Source organism: Sesamum indicum, linkage group LG2, assembly GCF_026168435.1.
Source record: "Sesamum indicum cultivar Baizhima isolate 11 linkage group LG2, ASM2616843v1, whole genome shotgun sequence".
In the NCBI taxonomy this organism is placed as follows: Eukaryota; Viridiplantae; Streptophyta; class Magnoliopsida; order Lamiales; family Pedaliaceae; genus Sesamum; species Sesamum indicum.
In genome coordinates this window covers 5,455,533-5,468,908 of record NC_142658.1, presented here as the reverse complement: position 1 = coordinate 5,468,908, position 13,376 = coordinate 5,455,533, and the positions used below count along the sequence as shown (strand labels likewise).

General features: G+C 35.3%; 1 protein-coding gene across 1 annotated transcript; it reads left to right on the top strand.

Annotated features, from left to right (window-relative positions):
• The first annotated feature begins 3,694 nt into the window (after positions 1–3,694).
• Positions 3,695–5,404, top strand: LOC105155458 (GRAS family transcription factor). The gene has a single exon (XM_011071333.3). It carries the CDS (start codon positions 3,873–3,875, stop codon positions 5,343–5,345), a length of 1,473 nt encoding a protein of 490 aa, XP_011069635.1. The 5' UTR covers positions 3,695–3,872; the 3' UTR covers positions 5,346–5,404.
• Positions 5,405–13,376: the final 7,972 nt, after the last annotated feature.

The window sequence follows — 13,376 nt, the reverse complement described above, 5'->3', positions numbered from 1 at the left end:
CGCTAAATTGATTAACAGATAAATCTATTTGTTAGATAAAAATAAATATCAGAATTACTATAAATAATTTTTCAAATTAAAAAAAAATTAAATGTAATTATACGAAACTTCATAATAATTATTCCTATTATATTACTACTACTAGGACTATTATTATTTATTATTGTAAATATGGTATAAGTCCTTAAAAGGAGTGTTTCCTGTAATGAGGAAAGGTAGAGTTGAAATCCCACAATTATTTAAGTTTCCGGCGCAACCTAATCTGTGTCTCTAACGGAGGGGCGTGCAAGATGATTGCTCCATTCCCACAGAACATGCCGGCCGTCGATTATTTTTTATTTGCTCAATCCTGAACTGCTTTGACGGCGCCATACTTGTTACCACACCCTCTCTCCATTTCTCTTCCGGTACTTGGGTTTAATCAAAGTGAAGGAGCGTAGCAACTGAATTATAAACACGGTACGGTATAGCTTCTTTCTAAAATTTTGAAATAATTCCGACATAATTATAGGCTCGGAAATAAAATTATTCGATGACAATGATGCCACTCTAGTATATTACAAATTGTACATAATTAAAAATAGGATATATTGAAATTCAAATTGATACAATTTTATTCATTATTTTGAAATTTCAAATAGACAAAAAAGAAATGGTACGTAAGAGATGTGTGCTAATTTGACCAAAATTTCATTAATTGCAAGTGTTGCAGGCGATCAGCTGTGATAGGTTAGCTCTAATAGGGAACTTAGGAATTGACTTTTTATTTCACTCCTCTCCTGTCACGTCATTCATCATCTCAAGTCGCACTTAATCGTTGTATAGTCTTATATTCTATAAATATACACATAAAAATGATGTATAGTATATATGAGACTAAAAGTATTATTTTTTAAAAGTTATGGGATTAGAAATGAGAATTTTCCAAAATTGTAGAGGTCCAAATGGCCACGGGCTAAACATATAGCGTTTTTCATTAAGATACCTAACGAAAATGTGTCATGAAACCAAAAGTATTATTCTTTAAAAGTTACGAGACGGGATAATAAAAAACTTGTATTACAATAAATGAACAAGTAGGAGTACTGGATTTCAAATAATAAAAATTGATGATGTAATTTAGATATAAACCAAACATAAAATTGGGGTACGTGACAAGAGGACCATTTTTATGATTGAAACACCTTTGACTGGAACAAAATGTACTTGTAATTCCATCACTGTCTGAGGCATTCAACTTGGTTTGGTTAGTGAATTAATTATATTATGAGTACCCAATTAGAAATGAGGAAGATTAAAATTACATATTCCATGATGACACCATTTCTGAATATTTTGATAGGTTTCGTGAGGTGATTGAAACTTGTAATTAAAATTGGGGTGAAAATTGTAGCCATCAAACCAATGACTTCATATATGTCCAAAGGAGCCCTTTTTCCTCTTGTTTATGGTGAAATCAAATTATTGCAAACCTATTCAATTTTTTAAACATTTGATGTGATCCATTTATTTATTTGGTAAGCATACAATTACGTCGGAGCTGATGGGAGGAAATTAATAAAACAAAAAAAAGTATTTAAATTATTGTGTGAAAATATACATAATTTGTAATTTCTTTACTTGCTAATATTTATATCATGCAACTATTAATCGATCCACTTTTTTTTTTTTTTTTTTTTTGGAAAAAAGAAAAGGAGAAACGAATCAAGAAGAGGCAAAGTAAGCAAAACAATACAAATAATAATACGGGTTGGTGGTAGAAATTAAAATTAACTCGTATAAAATGAGATATAAATATCATTATATATAATCAGAACCGAAACTTCTCATTTGTTCATAACACCATAGCCTTAACTCTTTGATTAAAACCTATTACTTGGTATTTGTTTATTTTAATTATTAAAAAAAACAAAAAAACAAGCAAACATCGTTACCCTTTTATAAAACAAATTAAGCAAAACACCCTAATCATAGAATCAAACATAAAGTATGTTAAATCATCAACAACAACAAGAAAAAAAGAAATATTTCGACATCGTGGAGTGACTATGCAGTACGTGTACTGCAAAAGTATCAGGCGGGAAGAGTGGTCGAGACGGTGGAGCCGGACGAGCCGGCTAGGGTGACATGGTCGATCACAATTAAGAATCAAGATTAGTGGACTAGTCAAAAAAAATTTAAGTTAATTAATTTCATCAGTATGATGGGTAACTGAATGGTTACGGCCATTAGGGTGAGTTAGAATTAGCAACTGAGCTTTCAGTTTGATGATTTCAAAGCTAACAGGATCCAACTTACTCTTCTCATTATTTAACTCTATTTTTTTCAACTTCATATGCACCTTTGCCTTCATGTTTTTAGCCCTTATTAATAAAACTTAAAGCAAACGGCCACATTAAAAAAAAGTTACATGTGATAATTTCAAGTTTATGATTGTCGAGTAGTTTTTTCGGTGGTTCCAAATTGATTCCTAGTTGCCTTTATAAGACACTATTATTAAAAGTAAATTACCGACCCACAATCATGGGACTCGAACTCACAACCGGCCTCCCATACGTTTACTTTCTCGACTTGGGAATTGTTGGTTTTCACAACTATACTTGACTTTTGACAGTACTGATTATTTAAGTATCTGGTATGTTCACAACTGAACATAAATTACTATAATAATTAAAAAAAAAAAAAATTGCTACATTATAAATAACCACAGCTTAAAAATCATGGTAAATCAATATTATTAACTATGGTTAAACAAAAGCAAAGCAAAAGTTTTAAATTTTTTTCCATGTTTAATCAATATTCACCATGATTTTTAGCCATAGTCAAAATATTTGACATGATTTTGATCATGGCTAATATTTTGACCGCGCTAGTAAAACAACAGCTAATAGCCGTTGTGAAAGCCGTGATCTATTTATATTTGCAATGATTTTTATTTTTTTATTATAACAATTATTATATTGTTTCCTGTGAATATTTGAACATAAGTATACCCACATAAATATAAATCATTAAGCCGGAACCACATCGGAAGGGTGGTCGGTGCACGGATTTTTGAGCGGTTTGGAAGTGGTTCAAATTAGGTGAGCTGAGTATATATTCATTTACCTAAATTAATTTTAATGGGGAAACTAACAAAAAATTAAACTCAGAGAGTACTTCTCCGCATCAACACTCGTTTTTTCTTTGAGGAATAAAATATGAAACGATCACTCTTACAAACTTTCTTGGAAACAAAAAATACTGTATATTTTATTTCCTTTTTTTTCCGTCTGGAACTCATACGTACATCGTAAACTAATCTCTTACTACCATAGAATTTGATTAATTGAGAAATTTATCGATACATGAATAATTAATTAGTAATTCGTTAAGGACTTGGGGCAAGATATATTAGCAAATTACTCACATTTTAATATAAATTTGTATTTATTTCTAAAAATAAATATTATAATTTAAATTTTTAAATAAAACGATCATCGTTACAACAATGACTACGCGGAATGTTTTTAATAATCATTGACGTTTTAACCTCAACTTAAGCAGCAGTTTCTTACTAATAAATAATGTAGAACTCGGACCCTAATTGGTTTGCATAAAGATGTTAATCTGTAGTACATAAGAGTAGATTGACATTATTGAGATCCATGATTAAGACCCTAATTAATATTATTAATATTAATATAACCCTTCATTCACTCCTTTATATTAATGCCTCGGCTATAATCACTTGCTACCTCCGCTAGCTGTCTCATCTACCTTCATCTCTTTCCTCAATCCCCTTAGCTATATTTGTTTAAATACCTCACAAAAACATTCCCTCCACACTCTTTCTATACTTAATTAACCACTACGTTTGTTTATCCTTAGCCATGGCCATGGTTATGGACCTTGATCACTTTCCAAATTTTAGTTACGCCACCGCCTCCACGGACGACGGTTGCAATTGGAATTACTGGTCTCCCGTCGTCGACTGGGAGGAGCTTTCCGCCGGCCAGGAGGATTTCCACCACCTCATTGATTCTATGGTGGTCCAGGATGTTGTGCTAAACCAATCCCCTAGCCCTAGCATATATCAAGACTACAACAATTCTTCCCCTGACTACAATAATTCGTCCCCCGAGTACAACATGATGACTGATGATGAAACCAACGGCAGCGACGATTGCAAGGGCCTGAGGCTCATCCACCTGCTCATGGCGGCGGCCGAGGCCCTCACGGGGCCTAACAAGAGCCGGGAATTGGCTAGGGTGATATTGGTTCGGCTCAAGGAGTTGGTCTCGCCAAACGACGGCACCAACATGGAAAGGCTAGCGGCTTATTTCACCGACGCCTTGCAAGGTCTGCTAGATGGCACCGCCTGTGGTGGTAAGAATGTTCCAGGCGGCGGCTGCGGCCACCAGTACAAGGAGGAGCACCACCAGACGGAGGTTCTAGCGGCGTTTCAGTTGTTGCAAGATATGTCTCCTTATGTGAAATTTGGACATTTCACAGCCAATCAGGCTATACTAGAAGCTGTGACGCATGACAGGAGGGTCCATATTGTGGACTATGATATCATGGAGGGGATTCAATGGGCCTCACTAATGCAGGCCTTGGTGTCTAGGAAAGATGGGCCCCCAACTCCACACCTCCGCATCACGGCGTTGTCGCGGGGCGGAAGCGGGCGGCGCTCATTCGGCACCATCCAAGAGACGGGCCGACGATTGACTGCCTTCGCAGCTTCTATAGGCCAGCCGTTTTCGTTTCACCAATGTAGGTTGGATTCGGACGAAACATTTAGGCCATCCTCTTTGAAATTGGTTAGAGGGGAAGCTCTTATATTTAACTGTATGTTACACTTGCCACATTTTAGCTATCGGGCCCCGGAATCCATTGCTTCGTTTTTATCCGGGTCGAAGACCTTGAACCCGAGACTAATTACCCTGGTGGAGGAAGAAATGAGGTCCCCAAGCGATGAGGGATTCGTGGGTCGGTTCATGGACTCGTTGCACCATTACTCAGCTGTTTATGACTCGCTGGAAGCCGGGTTCCCGATGCAGGGTCGGGCAAGAGCATTAGTGGAGCGGGTTTTCTTGGGGCCCAGAATAGCCGGGTCGTTAGCCCGTATATACCGCGCCTGTGGGGAGGAGGAATGGTGCTCTTGGGGGCAGTGGTTGAGTGCAGTTGGATTTCGTCCAGTGAACACGAGTTTTGCCAATCATTGTCAAGCCAAATTGTTATTGGGACTGTACAATGACGGGTACAGGGTGGAAGAATTGAGCTCCAATAAACTTGTTCTTGGGTGGAAGTCACGGCGCCTACTTTCTGCTTCCATTTGGACCTCCAAAGATAGTGATTTATGATTTCATGTACTCCTTTTTTCCACAACAATTTGTATAAAATTATTATTTTATTTTCTTAATCCAGATTTTAAGAGTACAAAAAAAATTATTATTGTTTACACTTTTAATAGATATGAACTAAAGTCATTATAAATAATTATTATTAATCATGATTAAATAAAAAAGATACAAAAACTTATATATTCTACCATGAAAAAAATTTAGCCACATTCACAAAATCCACGACCAACAACCGTTGCATGATCGTAGTTAATGATTATTTATTTTTAATTATAACATGTATCCATAATTAAATGTTATATTTCTTTGGAGGTTTTCATGATAGACTCGATTTATTTTGAATTTAAATCATAAAAGTCGAGCTTCGAACTAACTCAGGAAGTGTTTGCAAGCGCTTCACAAAAGCGTTATTCAATTTCTCACTCCAAAAAAGCACGTTCGAAGTGTTTGGATTACCAGCTTCTACTTTTGAAACGGTTAAAACAAGTGTTTTTAGGCCAAAAGCCTATAAGTATCTTGTGGGGTGCTTTTAGCTACTTTGACTTTTACGTAAATAAATTCAATTTTATTTTTGACTCATTTACCCTTATTATAATATTCTTATTTCAACTTTATCGTTTTTAGTTTATTTTTAAAATTATATCTAGTTAATATCAGAGTTTTTGAATAATTTAAATTTTAACAATAACTAAATTTACACTTTCACATATTTAATATTTTAATTTTTTTTATATTTTATGAGCTATATCATCTAATTATATTATTTCATTCACATTTTATTATTCAATGAGTTAATAAAATAATTATCCTTTGCAATTATGCAAGTTTAATAATTGTCTATGAATCAATAATTATATGACTTAGTGGGAGCATTATTAATTTACACATATTTTTTAAGTAATTTTAAAAATATAAATATAAAATACAAAAAAATCGAAATAAAATTTATAAATTTTTATAAAAAAAATAATTACGAGTGAGAAACAACAAGTGAAATATTAAGCAAAAAGATAGTATCTTTATAACACATAGAGATAAAACAGTCTTTTATCAAATTAAGTTTAATTTAAAACTGATTTTTCTCCAAACACTATACAATTTAACTTTTATCTGCTTTTTACTTTTTTTACAAACACTACCCACATTTTATTCCAATTTTTTCATCAATAAATATGTGGCTACTTGTTGATGTTGATCCTTCTTTTTTTTATTATTTAGCTGGTTGTCTATTTTTTTTTCTGAAAAAAACAAAAAGATGACTCCAATTAAAACAAAGTGTACAGTTCTTTAAAGACAATTTAAATGCCAAAAATGCATATTATTTTATGATTTAATTATGTGGTCGGACCTCACTATATTTTATTTATTAGCTACCAAAAAATAAAATAAAATTTCCAAAAATGGAAAATAAAAAAAAATCCCATAATATTTGTTGTATATTGTTTTTCCAATAAATGTAAGTTGACTTTATTTATAAATTTTTAGTATTATGATATTCTTATTTTACTTTATAATATTATTATAAATATTCTATGATTCACAAACAATGTTTTATGAAATTGTCCACCACATATATCACATCTGTATTGTGAAAATATGTTAATTTATAGTTAAAATTTCACTTACCGCAATAATGATAAAAGAAAATATTTATATTTTTGGTCCTAAACTATAGGGCGTTATCACTTTTTATCATGCAATTTTATTTCATTTATATATTTAATTCTTTTTTTTTATGATTTTAGTCATGAACATTTCATATTTTTTTGTTTTTTTAGCAAATTTAATCATATATTGACAATTTTGATCCCCTTCATAATAGAGTAGATCTCATTAAAATTCTGTAATTATAGGCCATTAGCACCAAAATTGACAACACATAACTAAATTTGTCCAAAAAAATGATTGATTAATGATATCGCTACACTAATTTTTTGTGAAGTCAAAAATGTCTTTCATGATAAAATAACTAACTTATTCAGATTTTCAAAATTTACATTAATTGATAAATTATTATTTCTTTCTTTGTATCTTTTTATTAATGTAATGTACTGGTTATATGTTTTACTCTTATTTTATAATATATTTTAAAACGTGAAAGATTATTTATTATATGCACGTATAAACGACGTGCCACAAGAGCTTGTTAATATATATATATATATATATATATATATAAAAGACACTCCACACTCACAAACGATGGTTAATAACACCGCTGCACTATTTTTTTGTGAAATCCAAAAACCCTTCAACAGATAAGATAACTAACTTGTTCAACTTCCAAATTTTACATTAAGTGAAAAAGTAGTTCTTTCTTTCTTTCTTTCTTTCTTTCTTTTTTAATGTAATGCAGTGTACTAATTATATATTTTACTCTTTTATTTATAAAAATATATTTTTAAAGCTCAAAAAAAAATTATTATATGAACACAAAAACGGCGTGCTACAACAGCTTGTATAATATAAATAAAACATAATTTATAATATTTATGTGATTTAGTATTACTGTTTAATACTTTCACACTCACAAAAAATACATATATTTCAGCATTATCCAAGCATATTGACATTAGTTGTTAGGACATCGCTCTCCAATATATGTCAGCTACAACAATTTTTTTTACAAAAAAAAAAAAGTATTATTTGCAGGAGTGTATCACTGGAACATGGGAAGATTCCTGGAATGTACCTTTCATTGAACACAAATTTCCAAATTTTGATGAGATCACTATCTTCAAATAACACATAAAATATTGTATATAAAATTGTGAAGATACTCTCCTCACTTGTTCTCATGTTGCACCCACATAACTTTCAATTATTTAATTTTAACCCCCCACCCCACCCCACCCCACCCCAAGTACTCTCCAAACATCTCGGTCAGCACCACCACAATCATACATAATTATTAAGGTCAAGGTTGATGTCTCATAAACAGTTTAAGGTCATGAATTTGAATCTCGTCAAATATGTGAGTGTGTGTATTCTTCTCATTTTATATAAACTATTATAGTTTATAGTCATATTAATATATTAATTAAATTGAGGTATTGCTTAATATATTGAGATAAATTATTACAATATATTTATCATTATTAGTCAAAATATTATAGTTCTAATACATTTCTAACTTCAAACGAACAATTTGAGATCATAAATCTAATCCGTAATAAAAGTGCGGATATGATATTCAATTTTGATATAAATATATAGTTACATATGTCTAAATAACCCTATAGATCGACGAACTAATATTGTGGTCATAGTAAGAACTGAACCATTTTTTTTTTTTATAATTTTTTTGCTCCTATTTTGTATAAAATTATGCTTGTTTATTTCAAGAATTTAAAATATATATGAGGGTTTTGAATTTGATATTGTTTGAGGGGGAAAAAAGTATTGATTTCACCCTTTAATCAAACGGGGAATCAAGTTTTTGTAGTTGCATCATCCCACTACCCACCAACTTGTACTTTAGTACTAGATTAATGTCTGAACAACTGTTTAAATTCAGACGTTTATGTTTTTTCAGATGAATATTTTTTTGCTGCCACCATAAATTGAATATTTGATGTGGGTTGCTTGATTTTTGTTTCTTGCCATAGTTTATTGTATGTCATGTCATAATCTGAGGACGACTTTGTTCTCAAAATATACAAAACCCTTTTCTAGTTAGGGTCATTGTTAAGCCTTTCAAATCCGAACTACTTGTTTTCTAAATTAGTAAGTGAATGGGGAAATGCGGGCAAGCCCTTCCAAAAACCAAGAAAATATCCAAATATTTACGTGTTTTTTAACAGTCTGATCTGACGATTCACTTCAGCAATCATTGATTTAGTACTCATTCGGTTATTATTATAGTAACATGTAATGCATATATCCCTATAGATATACGGAGGGTCCATTTTGCACTCTAAGACCCTATGACCTCGAACCCTAAATTGACTTAAATTTCGGAGGATTTTTCCTCAACTAGCCTAATCTCTTGTGTGTGTACGCCAACTAATCCAATTCAGGATATACTCATTCAGACAAAAACTCCAAGTCATCGCCATATCATCATTAGGTCATCCCCAGATCTGTTCTAGGTTATTGAACACATCGGTCGGATCAGCAAGAGCGAGTCATTTTTAATTGGATAACTATGGGTTCGATTCACTCTATCGAAATGAAAAATTATCTTAGTGAGTAATGTGTAAGTATTACTATAAGCAATATATGAGTTGGGGGCATGCCCACCTGCAGTGCTGATTGCAATAGGAACCACCAAAACTTTTTTGCAATAATAAAACAAAATAAAATAACGGTCTGAAATATGTGTGTGCTGGATCCTTATCAGCTAATTTATGTTGTAAATCTTGGAACTTGATGAGGGAAATTTAGAAAAAGACGGATATACCCCCCAGCAAAAAGGCAAAAATGACTTTGTGCACCTAAGGGGTTTGACCGAGTGTTCGTGCATGACTCTCTAGTGATTAGGTATTTAATGGCATAGTTAATGCCCATAACACCGGACTTTTAGCGGATTACACGTAATCATGGGGCATAAATGGAGGTCGTGGGGGGACACGTCAGCGTATAGGTGGCGTTCAGTATAAGAAGAAGAAAAACTCTTGAAATAAGGTAATTTTTAGGTCCGCATTCATAGAGAGTAATTTTCACATTTCTGCAGCTGATACTTTCCACTAGAATCAATACTAACTTGAGCGTCGGAGTATCTTCGTCAGGTCTTTACCCGACTAGATAACATTTTCTTTCATCCACAGAATCCCAGAGGTCGGGAGCGAAACGTAGGAAATGACCCAGAGGTGCGATCCACGATTTCGAGCCTGATCATTTTGGCGCCGTCTGTGGGAATCTTCAGTGGATTATGGAGGGACGCTCAAATGAGAATATGCACGATATGGAGACCCCGTTAGAAGAACGGGAACCAACTGTACATCTAACACGACGTGAGCTACAGCAAATGATGGAAGAAGCTGGGAGAAATGCTATTGTCGCGTATGAACGGATTACTACTCCAATTGAGAGAGAGTTAGCGAGGAAAAGGCTGTTCCAGGAGAAAGACACAGAACGAAATTCTGGAGGAACAAGCAAAAGGGAGGCGAGTAAGAAGTATCACATCCCTTCGGAAGTCGGGTCCAGTAGCAAGGATCGGAGCCTCCAAAGGGGGCTGGCTATATCACGAGCAGAGGTGGATAATGTGAGCAAGCAAATACCTATGTTGGGGAAGCAAATAGACGAGCTCAAAAAACGAGGGGAAATAGTTGCGCACAATCGGAATTCACCTTTCTGCAATAAGATACTTATTGAAACTGTCAACCCAAGTTTTAGGATGCCGGATCTCCCGAAATATGATGGAACGCGAGATCCTCAAGAGCACTTGGCTGCCTTTGACATGGTAATGAATCTTTACGGGCAATCAAGTTCCATTATGGCTAAATTGTTTGTTACTACATTGACAGGAAAAGCTCAGGAGTGGTTTATGAATCTGCTCCTGGGCAGCATAGAATCACATGAACAGTTATTGCAAAAGTTTGCATTCCATTTCGCAAGTAAAAGAAAGCAGAAACGATCAGCCACACACCTTTTCACCATTCGGCAGGGTGAGAATGAGAGTCTTAAAAGTTTTATGGGACGTTTCAGCAATGAAACACTGGAGGTGCAAGATCTTAGGATAGATATGATGACGAGTATTCTCATCCATGGGTTAAAGAAGGGAGTATTTGCCTCTGCTTTGGCAAGGGATCCACCAGCCGATGCGGAACAATTGATGGCAGTAGTGCAAAAGTACATTGACGAAGAAGAGATGAATGCAATGAAAGACGAGGAATGGAGGGCCATAGCAGACCAAGCAAGAGTGGGAGTTCATTCTAGTAGAGAGCGCGATGTGCAATCAAAGAGGGAAAAAGAGCGAGAACCACCATATCAGTCGAAGTATAGTAAGTACACGCCTTTGAACATAACGAGGGCCAAGGCCCTTATGATGGTGGAGAAGGACAATGTGCTGCAGTGGCCCAAGCATACAAGGGTTACTCCAGCAAAAAGGCATTCAAACAAATATTGCCGATTTCACAGGGAAAGAGGACACGATACGGAAGAGTGTTATCAATTGAAAGACGAGATCGAACGACTGGTCCGGCAAGGATATTTCAGAAGGAAAAACTTCCAAAGCTTCGAAGGAAGAAAGAGAGATCTACGGGGCAGGTCGAGAAGTAAGGAAAGGAGGTCGAATTGGGACAGTCAAAGGAATGATCAGAAGGAGGGAGAGAATGTGCCTTGAAAGGCATTATTCATACGATAGCTGGAGGGTCGGCAGGATGGTCTAGAAGAGCAAGAAGGAAGTTTGAAAGAGAGAGTCGGTTGGAGAGGCATAGGCAGGTGGCAAACGTGACTTTCAACCCTGAGTGAGGATTGGGGCAGACAATGATCCCATGGTGATAAAAATGGACATTGCAAACTTTACAGTCCATAAAGTACTAGTGGATAATGGGAGTTCGGCGGATATAATATTCAAGACGTTCTGGGTAAGATGGGGCTCAGGGACATAAGGATGGAATCGGCGAGTACTCCACTGGTCGGATTTGGAGGAGGTGAGGTCGCATCGTTGGGAACAGTGGATCTACCTGCATCCATTGGAGAGGAGCCAAAGCGCAGAACAATCATGGTAAAATTTCTCATTGTTGATATGCCATTTACGTACAATGTAATCTTGGAGAGACCAGGGCTTAACTCATTTAGAGCGATAGTGTCAACATATCACCTTAAGATAAAATTTCCTACACGACATGGAGTAGGGAGGTCGTGTGCGATCAAGTTGAAGCGAAGCGATGCTACAATTTCTCCCTGGGAAAGGGCGAAAAGAAGGAAAAAAGGAAAATGCAAGAGGCGAATAAGGTAGAATGGCTAGCATTAAAGGCTGGATAGATAGAGCCTGTCGGGCATAAGAAGATTGAATTGATACCAGGAGACTGTTCAAAGATAACAAAAATAGGCGCCAACTTGGAGAAGCTCGAAGGAGTTATGATCGCTTTCTTGAGGAATAATGTTGATATGTTTGCTTGGGACCCGTCGGACTTCAAAGGCATAAATCCGGAAGCGATAGTACATAGGTTGAATGTTGACCCATCAGTTCGACCTGTTCAACAGAAGAAATGAACTTTTGGAGGGGAGAAAAACAGCATCATTGAGGAAGAGGTGAATAAGCTATTAAGAGCAGGGTACGTGTCGGAGGTTCAGTATACGGATTGGCTAGCCAATGTAGTGTTGGTCCCAAAAGCAACGGGCAAATAGAGAATGTGTACCGACTTCACAGATTTAAATAAGGGGTGCCCAAAGGATCCCTATCCATTGCCAAGGATTGACGTTTTGGTGGATTCTACTGCGGGACATGAAGTTTTTTCTATGATGGACGCATATCAATGATATTACCAAATTTATATGGCAGCAGAAGATCGTGTAAAAACATCCTTTGTGACTGATTGAGGTATTTTCTATTACAATTAGGTTAAAAAATGCAGGGGCGGCCTATCAGAGGTTAGTGAATAAAATGTTTGCTCAACAAATTGGAAAGACCATGGAGGTGTACGTGGATGACATGCTGGTTAAGAGTCAAAAGCGGGATGACCACTTGGAACACTTGAAGGAAGCTTTTGCGATCATGAAGGAGTATGGAATGAAGCTTAATCCGAGTAAATGTACGTTTGGTGTGACTGGAGGAAAATTCTTGGGTTATATGGTCAGCGAAAGGGGAATTGAGGCCAATCCGAAGAAGATAGAGGCCATTCTGAAGCTAAGGTCGCTCACATCTCTCAAAGAAGTCCAGAAGTTGACAGGTAGAATCGCTTCCCTTAATCGTTTTATTTCTAGATCAGCTGATCGCAATTTACATTTCTTTAAAATATTGAGGAAAGTTAAGGAGTTTGAGTGGACTGAGGAATGTGAACGAGCCTTCCAAGAGTTCAAAAATTATTTGAGGTCTCCACCCCTTCTAGCAAATCCAAAGGAAGGGGACACGTTATACCTCTA

Bases quoted from the DNA above. Each gene is read 5' to 3' on its own strand.
- LOC105155458 (XM_011071333.3), top strand. From the start codon at position 3,873: ATGGCCATGGTTATGGACCTTGATCACTTTCCAAATTTTAGTTACGCC.